The sequence below is a fragment of the Culex quinquefasciatus genome, chromosome 1 (genome assembly GCF_015732765.1).
Source record: "Culex quinquefasciatus strain JHB chromosome 1, VPISU_Cqui_1.0_pri_paternal, whole genome shotgun sequence".
In the NCBI taxonomy this organism is placed as follows: Eukaryota; Metazoa; Arthropoda; class Insecta; order Diptera; family Culicidae; genus Culex; species Culex quinquefasciatus.
Genome location: NC_051861.1, coordinates 57,027,687 through 57,042,373, shown reverse-complemented (window position 1 = coordinate 57,042,373; position 14,687 = coordinate 57,027,687). Strand labels below are relative to the sequence as shown.

General features: G+C 40.4%; 1 protein-coding gene and 1 pseudogene across 1 annotated transcript; one reads left to right on the top strand and one right to left on the bottom strand.

Annotated features, from left to right (window-relative positions):
• Positions 1-383: 383 nt before the first annotated feature.
• Positions 384-1,212, bottom strand: LOC6053613 (annotated as a pseudogene).
• Positions 1,065-14,076, top strand: LOC119769714. Its single transcript, XM_038263176.1, has 4 exons — positions 1,065-1,179; positions 1,247-1,328; positions 13,251-13,312; positions 13,370-14,076. The coding sequence occupies exons 1-4, from the start codon at positions 1,065-1,067 to the stop codon at positions 13,555-13,557; spliced, it is 447 nt and encodes a 148-aa protein (XP_038119104.1). The 3' UTR covers positions 13,558-14,076.
• The last annotated feature ends 611 nt before the right edge of the window (positions 14,077-14,687 follow it).

Below are 14,687 nucleotides of genomic sequence, written 5' to 3'. Positions count from 1 at the left end.
CTGCGTCGTCTTGTGGTGAACCGGTCCGACGAAGATCTTCTTCGACACGTAGTCGTGTTTCGGGACATCGGATCGGTGACCAGAGAGATGGGTTCGCTGGTTCTGGTGGGGAGGTCTGGATGAAAACGGTGAGGATGACTTTGATCGGAATGTTTAAGCTTGGCAAACAGCTTTGGATGTTAGAGGATTTAAAAATAAAATAAAGTTTATTCAAAGTATACATTTCTGGAGTTTTTTTTTTTTGAAAAGGACCAATAAACCAAATTTTCAGTTTTTGCTTTTTGGGTGTTTTTCAATACCCCTGACTCAAGGCGGTTCTAAAAACACCCAAAAAGCAAAAACTGGAAATTTGGTTTATTGGACCTTTTCAAAAAAAACTCCAGATTTATTCCTTATAAAACTCAATTTATTCTCTTACAACATTGTATTAAGAGCAAACATACGAACCACCTGGATGAAAAAGGTAGAAGACAAATAAGACAATGATCGGGCAGCGCTCCATCGCGTCCAAGATCTTGGCCGTCTTGTTCGCCCCGGCCAACTCACGCACTAGCGCTCTGAAAATAAAAAAAATTGATAGGTTTGGTTCAGCGAGTCCTTAGACATTTCCAGTAGACGTAGGGCCTTCTGCACGTCATCTTTGTATACCTCGTCGGCCAGACGGGGTAGGGAAAGGGTGATCAAGAGGCGCAAAATTCCCAGCAAGTTTCGGGTCAAGTCGTGGTTGCGGCGTGCCTCGGGGGGCAGTTTGACGTACGCGTTGACGATGCACTCGGACAGTTCCGGCGAGATGACCGGCAATTTGCGTTTGCACATTGTGATGTACCGGCGGATCAGCGACATGTCTAGAGTTTTGATGAGCGATAGAGTCTGCTTTCCGTGATGTCATGGTGTGTTTGGCCAGACGAAGACCTCTGTCACCAAGTTGTCACGGTCCGGTTTGTCTTGAATTGGCCAGAGATGGTCGAAACGGGAAAGCAGAGCGAGTATGCAGTTGGATGTTCTGCTCGTTGGTGCGACGTAGGTTCCAAAGGTCGTAACTGTCACACTTGGCCACCGTCATCATGGGCTACATCTCGGTGCAACGGTTAACAATTCCTCGAATCGTGACCAACTTGCCGACGCTCTCCACCCTAACTCCCGGATCGAAAACGCCTTCGACACGCCCGGTGCACTTAAGTAAACTTAGAAACACTTGACCAGCTCGTTCACTTCCACCGGCAAATTTCGCGAGGTTCACTTCCAGGTTGCTTGGTGCACGTTGAGAGGCGACCAGTTTCAGTGGCAGGAAACACAACTTCTTCCGTCCGGGACGGGCCGTCCTTGCAGTGAGTTGGTTTCCTTTTCTAGAAGGATTAGCTACGGAAACGGCTGGGTGCCAACACCTCGGACGGGACCGGTTTCAAATTGCAAACCCGTGACATGATTTTGGAAAAAAAACCAACCAACCACGCAAAAAAAAATTGTTTATATTGGCGATGTTTTGACGTTTACACGCTTATGTCAAAATACTCATGCAATAGAAAAATCATCCTCATCATTCCAATTATTCCGGAATGATCCTGGAATTTTTCCAGAATGATCGAGTGTCAACCCCCTTGGCTGCGGTTAGTGCACTAAGCAAGTACCAAGTGGCTCCATCAGACTTTCACTGGGCTGGTCTGAAACGAATATAGCGTAGTATACAGGCACATGCCGTCAACTCCGTCAAATTTCAGGCATCAAAACACTCAGGGATGTGGAGTCGGAGTCGGAGTCGGAGCCGGAGTCGGAGTCGGAGCCGGAGTCGGTGGAGTCGGGTCTTTTTGGGGACCTGGAGTCGAAATCGGAGTCGGAGTCGTCAAAACTCGAATAGCTGGAGTCGGAGTCGGAGTCGGAGCTGGCTAAATTTTATGAGCTGGAGTCGGAGTCGGAGCCGGAGTCGTAAATTTCTGATAGACCCGCAGTCGGAGCTGGAGTCGGATTTATCAATATATTTTATATAATTTATGAACTTATTTATTGTTCAATATTTGTTATAATTCAGGTTAATTACCAATTTTTTAAATTTATTTATTGAATCGCGTGCACTGCGTTGACATTTTTTTTAATCAATTTATTTTTTGGATAAAGATAATTATCAGATGTCATGTTGTTTTCGAAGCATTTTTATTGTGATTGGAAAGCTCTTATTGTGTTATTTCACTAAGATCACAGCATGATAATCTGTTAATCCTCTCTTGTCAATGTTTGTATACACTAAACTATAGTTTCATAACTCATACAATAGTAAACAATTGTGGCTGTGTAGTCAAAAAATTAAAACATATTTTAATAATTCTTCACTATCTCTTTTTGCTTGTTTTTCAGTATTTAAAAAAAGTATTTACAAGCCTTGGGCCCAATGCGCATTTTGTGATGAAACATGTAAACAATTCAAAGTTTGACAAAAACCTAGTACTACGTTTTGAGCATGAGCATGAGCATGAGCATGAGCATGGTTGACTGCCAATGAGCTGCTACTCCGTTATTGACAGATCAGCTGAAGTTAAACAATGAATCAAAAATGATCAGTGGGAGCCAACCATCCGTTCACTGTCTAACCCCTGAAGACCCTGACTTTATTAGTCAATACCGGCGCCCTCCCAAGAAGCCTGCAGTTCAACAAAAGGGAGGAATGTTAGTCCGATAGTTGAAGTTGCAGACTCATCAAGCACATAGTTTTTCGCTATATACTTGTTGATACCGCTTGAGACCGTTGAATCCACAGCATCTCCTTCAAGCATCACATGATTATTTTTTTTGGGTTAGTAAGATAAGGTATTGGCTTTTCGATGCCTCCCGAGCTACGATGCTATGGGGAGGACTTTCATAACAAACCCGTCGGCGAGCCTTCCGAGCAACGATGCTATGGGAAGGTCTTTCTAATTAGCACACCAAAACACTCGCGCACAGGTATTTAAATACTGAATAAATGTAATTTTTCATCACGATTACCCAGACGAAATTGATGATATAGGAAGCACTTTTTTACAGTCATTTACAGTAATACTTAAACTTATTTTAATGCAACAATTCACACGACGTCGTGCCTCCCGATCAACGATGATATAGGAAGGACTTGAGCAAGCCAATCTGGATGAAACACGAAATAAAATTCTTTTCTTTTCACACACAATGCCACATAATTGACCGCGCGTCACCACACAACAAATTGAACTGATTTTCTTCTGCTTGTGGGCAAGCCAACCAGGATGAAACACGAAATAAAATTCTTTTCTTTTCACACACAATGCCACATAATTAAACGCGCGTCACCACCCAACAAATTGAACTCCACAAAAGAGACGGAAAATAACACGAAAAAACAGGACTGAGCGTCCACACAGGCACCGCACTACTGATGCCATTATTTAATTATAATGACCAATCACCCCATGCACTCGAACAGCGACACAAAAGAGACGGAAAATAGCACGAAAAACAGGACTGAGCGTCCACACAGGCACCGCACTACTGATGCCATTATTTAATTATAATGACCAATCACCCCATGCACTCGAACAGCGGCACAAAAGAGACGGAAAATAACACGAAAAACAGGACTGAGCGTCCACACAGGCACCGCACTACTGATGCCATTATTTAATTATAATGACCAATCACCCCATGCACTCGAACAGCGGCACAAAAGAGACGGAAAATAACACGAAAAACAGGACTGAGCGTCCACACAGGCACCGCACTACTGATGCCATTATTTAATTATAATGACCAATCACCCCATGCACTCGAACAGCGGCACAAAAGAGACGGAAAATAACACGAAAAACAGGACTGAGCGTCCACACAGGCACCGCACTACTGATGCCATTATTTAATTATAATGACCAATCACCCCATGCACTCGAACAGCGGCACAAAAGAGACGGAAAATAACACGAAAAACAGGACTGAGCGTCCACACAGGCACCGCACTACTGATGCCATTATTTAATTATAATGACCAATCACCCCATGCACTCGAACAGCGACACAAAAGAGACGGAAAATAACACGAAAAACAGGACTGAGCGTCCACACAGGCACCGCACTACTGATGCCATTATTTAATTATAATGACCAATCACCCCATGCACTCGAACAGCGGCACAAAAGAGACGGAAAATAACACGAAAAACAGGACTGAGCGTCCACACAGGCACCGCACTACTGATGCCATTATTTAATTATAATGACCAATCACCCCATGCACTCGAACAGCGGCACAAAAGAGACGGAAAATAACACGAAAAAACAGGACTGAGCGTCCACACAGGCACCGCACTACTGATGCCATTATTTAATTATAATGACCAATCACCCATGCACTCGAACAGCGGCACAAAAGAGACGGAAAATAACACGAAAAACAGGACTGAGCGTCCACACAGGCACCGCACTACTGATGCCATTATTTAATTATAATGACCAATCACCCCATGCACTCGAACAGCGGCACAAAAGAGACGGAAAATAACACGAAAAACAGGACTGAGCGTCCACACAGGCACCGCACTACTGATGCCATTATTTAATTATAATGACCAATCACCCCATGCACTCGAACAGCGGCACAAAAGAGACGGAAAATAACACGAAAAACAGGACTGAGCGTCCACACAGGCACCGCACTACTGATGCCATTATTTAATTATAATGACCAATCACCCCATGCACTCGAACAGCGGCACAAAAGAGACGGAAAATAACACGAAAAAACAGGACTGAGCGTCCACACAGGCACCGCACTACTGATGCCATTATTTAATTATAATGACCAATCACCCCATGCACTCGAACAGCGACACAAAAGAGACGGAAAATAACACGAAAAACAGGACTGAGCGTCCACACAGGCACCGCACTACTGATGCCATTATTTAATTATAATGACCAATCACCCATGCACTCGAACAGCGGCACAAAAGAGACGGAAAATAACACGAAAAAACAGGACTGAGCGTCCACACAGGCACCGCACTACTGATGCCATTATTTAATTATAATGACCAATCACCCATGCACTCGAACAGCGGCACAAAAGAGACGGAAAATAACACGAAAAAACAGGACTGAGCGTCCACACAGGCACCGCACTACTGATGCCATTATTTAATTATAATGACCAATCACCCCATGCACTCGAACAGCGACACAAAAGAGACGGAAAATAACACGAAAAAACAGGACTGAGCGTCCACACAGGCACCGCACTACTGATGCCATTATTTAATTATAATGACCAATCACCCCATGCACTCGAACAGCGACACAAAAGAGACGGAAAATAACACGAAAAACAGGACTGAGCGTCCACACAGGCACCGCACTACTGATGCCATTATTTAATTATAATGACCAATCACCCCATGCACTCGAACAGCGGCACAAAAGAGACGGAAAATAACACGAAAAAACAGGACTGAGCGTCCACACAGGCACCGCACTACTGATGCCATTATTTAATTATAATGACCAATCACCCCATGCACTCGAACAGCGGCACAAAAGAGACGGAAAATAACACGAAAAAACAGGACTGAGCGTCCACACAGGCACCGCACTACTGATGCCATTATTTAATTATAATGACCAATCACCCCATGCACTCGAACAGCGACACAAAAGAGACGGAAAATAACACGAAAAACAGGACTGAGCGTCCACACAGGCACCGCACTACTGATGCCATTATTTAATTATAATGACCAATCACCCCATGCACTCGAACAGCGGCACAAAAGAGACGGAAAATAACACGAAAAACAGGACTGAGCGTCCACACAGGCACCGCACTACTGATGCCATTATTTAATTATAATGACCAATCACCCCATGCACTCGAACAGCGGCACAAAAGAGACGGAAAATAACACGAAAAAACAGGACTGAGCGTCCACACAGGCACCGCACTACTGATGCCATTATTTAATTATAATGACCAATCACCCCATGCACTCGAAAAGCGACATAAAAGAGACGGAAAATAACACAAAAAAACAGGACTGCGCGTCCACACAGGCACCGCACTACTGATGCCATTATTTAATTATAATGACCAATCACCCCATGCACTCGAACAGCGACACAAAAGAGACGGAAAATAGCACGAAAAAACAGGACTGAGCGTCCACACAGGCACCGCACTACTGATGCCATTATTTAATTATAATGACCAATCACCCCATGCACTCGAACAGCGGCACAAAAGAGACGGAAAATAACACGAAAAAACAGGACTGAGCGTCCACACAGGCACCGCACTACTGATGCCATTATTTAATTATAATGACCAATCACCCCATGCACTCGAACAGCGGCACAAAAGAGACGGAAAATAACACGAAAAAACAGGACTGAGCGTCCACACAGGCACCACTACTGATGCCATTATTTAATTATAATGACCAATCACCCCATGCACTCGAACAGCGGCACAAAAGAGACGGAAAATAACACGAAAAACAGGACTGAGCGTCCACACAGGCACCGCACTACTGATGCCATTATTTAATTATAATGACCAATCACCCCATGCACTCGAACAGCGGCACAAAAGAGACGGAAAATAACACGAAAAACAGGACTGAGCGTCCACACAGGCACCGCACTACTGATGCCATTATTTAATTATAATGACCAATCACCCCATGCACTCGAACAGCGGCACAAAAGAGACGGAAAATAACACGAAAAACAGGACTGAGCGTCCACACAGGCACCGCACTACTGATGCCATTATTTAATTATAATGACCAATCACCCCATGCACTCGAACAGCGGCACAAAAGAGACGGAAAATAACACGAAAAACAGGACTGAGCGTCCACACAGGCACCGCACTACTGATGCCATTATTTAATTATAATGACCAATCACCCCATGCACTCGAACAGCGGCACAAAAGAGACGGAAAATAACACGAAAAAACAGGACTGAGCGTCCACACAGGCACCGCACTACTGATGCCATTATTTAATTATAATGACCAATCACCCCATGCACTCGAACAGCGACACAAAAGAGACGGAAAATAACACAGATCGGAAGAACGTCGTGTAGGACTGAGCGTCCACACAGGCACCGCACTACTGATGCCATTATTTAATTATAATGACCAATCACCCCATGCACTCGAACAGCGGCACAAAAGAGACGGAAAATAACACGAAAAAACAGGACTGAGCGTCCACACAGGCACCGCACTACTGATGCCATTATTTAATTATAATGACCAATCACCCCATGCACTCGAACAGCGGCACAAAAGAGACGGAAAATAACACGAAAAAACAGGACTGAGCGTCCACACAGGCACCGCACTACTGATGCCATTATTTAATTATAATGACCAATCACCCCATGCACTCGAACAGCGGCACAAAAGAGACGGAAAATAACACGAAAAACAGGACTGAGCGTCCACACAGGCACCGCACTACTGATGCCATTATTTAATTATAATGACCAATCACCCCATGCACTCGAACAGCGGCACAAAAGAGACGGAAAATAACACGAAAAAACAGGACTGAGCGTCCACACAGGCACCGCACTACTGATGCCATTATTTAATTATAATGACCAATCACCCCATGCACTCGAACAGCGGCACAAAAGAGACGGAAAATAACACGAAAAACAGGACTGAGCGTCCACACAGGCACCGCACTACTGATGCCATTATTTAATTATAATGACCAATCACCCATGCACTCGAACAGCGGCACAAAAGAGACGGAAAATAACACGAAAAAACAGGACTGAGCGTTCACACAGGCACCGCACTACTGATGCCATTATTTAATTATAATGACCAATCACCCCATGCACTCGAACAGCGACACAAAAGAGACGGAAAATAACACGAAAAAACAGGACTGAGCGTCCACACAGGCACCGCACTACTGATGCCATTATTTAATTATAATGACCAATCACCCCATGCACTCGAACAGCGGCACAAAAGAGACGGAAAATAACACGAAAAACAGGACTGAGCGTCCACACAGGCACCGCACTACTGATGCCATTATTTAATTATAATGACCAATCACCCCATGCACTCGAACAGCGGCACAAAAGAGACGGAAAATAACACGAAAAAACAGGACTGAGCGTCCACACAGGCACCGCACTACTGATGCCATTATTTAATTATAATGACCAATCACCCCATGCACTCGAACAGCGGCACAAAAGAGACGGAAAATAACACGAAAAAACAGGACTGAGCGTCCACACAGGCACCGCACTACTGATGCCATTATTTAATTATAATGACCAATCACCCCATGCACTCGAACAGCGGCACAAAAGAGACGGAAAATAACACGAAAAAACAGGACTGAGCGTCCACACAGGCACCGCACTACTGATGCCATTATTTAATTATAATGACCAATCACCCCATGCACTCGAACAGCGGCACAAAAGAGACGGAAAATAACACGAATATCAGGACTGAGCGTCCACACAGGCACCGCACTACTGATGCCATTATTTAATTATAATGACCAATCACCCCATGCACTCGAACAGCGGCACAAAAGAGACGGAAAATAACACGAAAAAACAGGACTGAGCGTCCACACAGGCACCGCACTACTGATGCCATTATTTAATTATAATGACCAATCACCCCATGCACTCGAAAAGCGACATAAAAGAGACGGAAAATAACACAAAAAAACAGGACTGCGCGTCCACACAGGCACCGCACTACTGATGCCATTATTTAATTATAATGACCAATCACCCCATGCACTCGAACAGCGACACAAAAGAGACGGAAAATAGCACGAAAAAACAGGACTGAGCGTCCACACAGGCACCGCACTACTGATGCCATTATTTAATTAACAAAAACCTAGTACTACGTTTTATTCAGAAACTCATGCCGAACATTTTGCTACAAAAAGCTCATGAAAAGATGATTTCAATAAAAAGTTCTATAACAAATACTATTACAAAATTTAAAAAAGGTGCTAAAAAGTTTGTACACCTTTCGAAAATTAACATAGAGTTATTTGTTGACAAATCACCATAAATCCAGCCCCCAACTCCAAATTGGCATCTTTGACCGATATAAAATAATTTAGATTCAATATAAAGTTTACCAACTACTTAGTATAAAAGTTTATATAACTCTGGAAATTCTATAGAAAACTTATCTAAACTTAATTTTGCAAACTTTTAATTCAACTAAATGTCAATATATTACCATAGAATTGCTAAGATTTTAAGTAGATCCTTTTTTTATAGGAAAATAAAGGTTCACTATCGGTATTATCGAAAAAAAAATATTTAAAAAACATTTGTAAAATTGGCATTTTAACTCTACTAATAAATTATCAACTATTATACTGCTCAGGGGCAGTAACATATGCATTTTCATCGTTTTTGAGTTATTGATGCAGTTTGGTTCAAAATCGTGTGCTCTTTCAAAAGAGCCTATAACATCCAGTACTTTTTTCAAGAAATCAGAAATGCGTTTTTCTCAGCTTGCTGTTTTTACATATGGGACATTTATGCGAACATGGGCAGTATATCAATCTACTTCTTGAAACGCAACATGCTCATTTTGTTTGTGAATAAAAATAAATCAAAGTGTCCTGCTGAAAACGTTTGAAACAATCAAAAAATATCGAACATAAGTTGCAACTAATTTTGAAATAATCATTGAATTTATTAGATATATCGATTACCTCAATGTTTACAATTTCTCTTCAAGTGTTGATCCTTAAGGATCCACTACACGCGAACATTTTTTTGCTTCGACTTTTTTACGGAAATTGTCATAACTCTGAAAAGAAAATAGTTAGAGTCCCACTTTTTGCATCAGGTCTTGTAGAAATGTTATGCAAAGTTAACAAGATTTTCAACAAGTTTTTTTTTTGCTTTTTGAAGAAACTATTGAAACGATCAGATCAGTTTAGGTCTTGTTAACTTTGCATAACTTTTCTACAGGACTTAATACAAAAAGTAAGACTCTAACTGTTTTCTATTCAGAATTATGACAATTTCAGTAAAAAAGTCGATGCAAAAATGTTTGCGTGTAGTGGATCCTTAAATAATATCTTTGAATAAGTCTATTTTTTTAAACACCTTAAATCGGGGTGATATAATTGCTATAATTTTAATTTATTTTTCAAATTTTAGAATTTTCTCACTATTTATATGTTTAAAGAGTGTACTCGGCTGAATCACGCAATTTCCATGTACGTCCTCTGAAATTAAGAGCGAGTTTTTCACCGATGTGAAACAGGTCGTATCGAGGTGCTCCGATTTGGATGAAACTTTCAGCGTTTGTTTGTCTATGCATGAGATGAACTCATGTCAAATATGAGTCCTCTACGACAAAGGGAAGCGGGGTAAAACGAGCATTGAAGTTTGAAGTCCAAAACACACGAAAAATCTTAAAATTGCTCGCATGTCCGTAAAACTTCATCAATTCCAACTCTCTTAGATGCATTCGAAAGGTCTTTCGAATTCCTTCAAAATGTGCTATAGACATCCAGGATTGGTTTGACTTTTTCTCATAGCTTTTGCAAATTACTGTTAAAAATTGATTTTTTTAAAACCTTAATATCTTTTTGCAACAGCCTCCAACACCCATACTCCCATAGGTCAAAAGTTAGGGAATTTCATGGACTATAAGCCTACACGGAGAAAAAACCGTTCTGGATTTCATGAACAAATGTGCATGTCAACGCGTACTTGCGCTGTTCATGAAATCGTGAACTTTTCATGATATCATGAAGAAAATAACACGATATCGTACGCTATAGTCCATGAAATCGCGTACTGAATGTTATGTCAGAAAAAGCTTTCTGACAAAAAGTTTGTGTTTGAATTACTACGCCACCTACCTGTGAACTTAGATTGGGCTAGGAAGCTTTCTAACATTTCATGCACTCACACTAGTGCAACGCAGTCTTTTATTTAAGTGTGGAGCGATACGAGGTTTGACATGTTCAAACTGGTTTCTAATGATCAATTCACTTATTGGCGAAGCCCATACTTTCTTATTATAATACGGTGATGGTATTTTTTTACAGTATAGTAGATTGAAGATAAATGGGAAAAGTTAATCAACAGAATTTAAAAAAAATATGTAGGTAATTATGTTACACATGACCAATGTGACAAAGAACTTTACCAAACGTATTGCACTAGAAATCAAGAAGAACGATTACGCTTGTTTTTAAAATGGATTTTATATTATTTCTTCAAGAATTAACTTCGCGGCTTTTCTTGACAGCTCATTCCAAGGGGACCATAGTTGATCCATCGTAAAATGTTGTCTTGTCGTTTTTGCATTAAGGGTGCACAGCAACCAAGGAAGTTGTTGTCTTCTTATTCTAAAATTGTTGAACTTACGGACCCAATCTTAAAATAATTTGATTGTAAAAATTTACAACTTTTGTTGTAAATCGTTAAGCTTAGGGGATGAATACAAAAATAAATCGAAAGTTCCCGTAGTTTTGAAGATACTAAAATATCTGTGACAAAAATCTGGGTGCAAAAGCTTTGGTTGATGTGCACCGTTAAAATGAAAAAAGTGATCAAAAATGGATTTAGATCGAGTTTTTTTTTATCGTTGTAAATAAAAATTGACCAGATTCAGCAATAAAGCTTATTTTTCTGAGTATAAAGACCGTTTTTACGACCACAAATTGTTTAAAATAGATTTTCAGAACAATTTTGAGAAATTTATTTCTCGGCCTTTCTAAACAGAAATTTTCTTACTTGACAGCTCGTTCCAAGTGGACCATAGTTAATCCATCGAACAAATGGTGTTTTGTTAATAGGGTCCTAAAGCCACATGTAAATTTTTATCTACAACGGTAAAAAACACGATTAAAGATTAATGGGAGCGTTCTTTTATTACGTAACGCGAAAAATCGTACTTTTAGACCCCTCCCCCTCGTAACAAAATTTCCATACAAATTTTAAAAATTTTGTATGGAGCGTAACACGGCCTCCAACCCCCTCCCCTACTGCGTTACGTAATAAAAGAACGCTCCCTTATGTCTAATCTTTTTTTCATTTTATTGCAAAAATAACAAGACAACATTTCACCATGGATCAACTATGGTCCCCTTGGAACGAGCTGTCAGGTATAATGCTTTCTGTCAAGAAGGGCCGCGATATTTTTTCATTTTAATGCAAAAATAACAAGACAACATTTCACGATGGATCAACTATCATCCCCGTGGAACGAGCTGTCTAATGTACGTTCGTTTGAGCTGTCAAAGCGTTTTTGAAGAAACTCGCGCTAGTTCGGCACGAGTTCTGCCGCCATCTTGGAACTGAAACTCTAGTGCCACACTCGATATTTTTCAGTTTCATGCGAGTTCTACGCACACTGACGTTCGTTTGAACCAAAATGGGCACCGACGAGAGCGGCACTCAGTGCCGCACCGGATCTTCAAACAAACGTACCAATAGTTGATCCATCGAAAAAATGTTGTCTTGAGAATTTATTTTTTTTGCATTAAAATAAAGAAAAGTTATCAGAAATGGGTTTTAAACGTGTTTTTAACCGTTGTACACACATATTTACATTGTGCTTAAGTTCCCTATTGGGTCTTAAAATTAAACTAAAATTTGTGATATTATTTATTGTTCACAACGATAAAACTTATTTTTATGAGACCGCAAAGGATTTAATATGGATTTTTATTTAATAAAAAAAAAAATAACTTCGCGACCCTTCTTAAAAGAAAATATCCTATTTGACAGCTTGTTTCAAGGGAACCATAGCCAATTGATCGAAAAATGTTGTCATGTCAATATATTTGTTTGCATTAAAATAAAAAAAGGACCCCATTCAAGCGTAACTTTTGGGCCGAATTCATTTTTTCAATTAATAAAGTGCGATATTAAGTGCATTAAACAAGTGATCAGATATAATTTGAGCGTTTTCCTACCGTTGCACATAAAAATTTACATGAGTTTTAGGACCCTATTGAATTAAAATTTGGTCTAAAAATAATGCTATTATTCAACTAATACTTAACCTTTATTTACATTCGACAGTTTTTGCAAAAAAAAAATCTAATTGTTAAGCAAAATCAAATCGTCACGTAATATCTGAATGGTTCTCCATTTCTGCGTCGCGTTATCTTTGCGCGTTCCCATTAAAAGCTCTGACGACGCAGTAGACGTCACCAATCAACAAAACAAGTTCAGACGTGTAAATTTCCTCAAATTTTCTGCTGAAGGGGACCGTTTTTAAATTTTGGCCATTGTTGGATCCGGAATATTCAAGATTCACCGAATTTTGGTAAGTTAAATTGTCATTTGAGCATTTCTATGACTGACCAATGAATATTTCCTACAGGAAGGAACCACTCTCAGTCATCGAGTCGTGAAAGTACCCGGCAGAAGAATCATGAACTTCCGTTGTTCCAGATTATGTACTTACACGGCCGCCCGGTTGAGGAACCGGTCGATAATCAACGGAATCGTGAGACCAAGGTGGACAAACAGCAAAGCAGCTGGAAAGTTTCGGTGGATATTTCTGGTTGAAAGTGTGTGCAAACTGCCTAAGTTTCGAGTTCCGGCTCATGGATCTGGTAGTGGCCACTCACTGCCGGGAGATTTTACCCGAGTGGACGGAGGAATCTGGCAAACAACTAAAATTTCAAGTGTAATATTTACGAATTGTGACATGTTATTATCAGTAATATTGTGAATAAAGTTGAATATTTTTTTCTTGTTTTCTTCAGCAAAAAAAAATCCTTGAAAACTAATTCGTTTCATGGCAATCAGAAAGCTTTATGCTTACATTACCCACCGCCAGATGGCGGGTCAAAAGCTTCGAGTTACAGTCGTGATCGATATTCAGATGGCGCTGTTACCATTACATAAAGCTGGAAGCTTAAAAGCTGAAAGCTTTATCGATTTTAAAAGCTTGGCTGCGTGAACAAGTGTGCACGATTTGCATTTAGTTCATGGAAAGTGTTCATGGTACGTTTTCGTACCGTAGAAATCGCGTTGTTCCCAAATTCGTGGTACGTTGTTCACGTATTTCGGAACGGTTTTTTCTCCGTGTACGGTATTAACTTTTTGGCCAATTGCAGTTTTTCTCATAGTTTTACGATTTTTCTAGAACAAACATTTTACAACGTTAGCTTTTGCCCTGTAGGCTTCCATAGCGGCACTTTTTGGTCTCAATTTTGTCATATTCGGAATCCTCAGAAAATTTTACATTAGATTGAGGTGTTGGTATTTTGAATTTGATTGGAAAAAATGCCATTTCGAATTAATTTAAATATTATTTAGAATTTTGTCGGATTAGGGGTAAAACAAGTTTTCGCCTACTTGATACAGCATTTGACGTATTGATCATAGGGTAAATAAGATCTATTTCTTTTTTCAAGAATGTTTTATTTGATTATTTTTTAAATCAAAATAACAACTCCAATACTTCTAACTTACATGAAATTGTCCAAGGATTCCGAATATGACAAAATTGAGACCAAAAAGTGCCGCTATGGAAGCCTACAGGGCAAAAACTAACATTGTAAAATGTTTGTTCTAGAAAAATCGAAAAACTATGAGAAAAACTGCGATTGGCCAAAAAGTTAATACCGTAGGCTCATAGTGCATTAAATTACCTATCTTTTGACCTATGGGAGTATGGGTGTTGGAGGCTG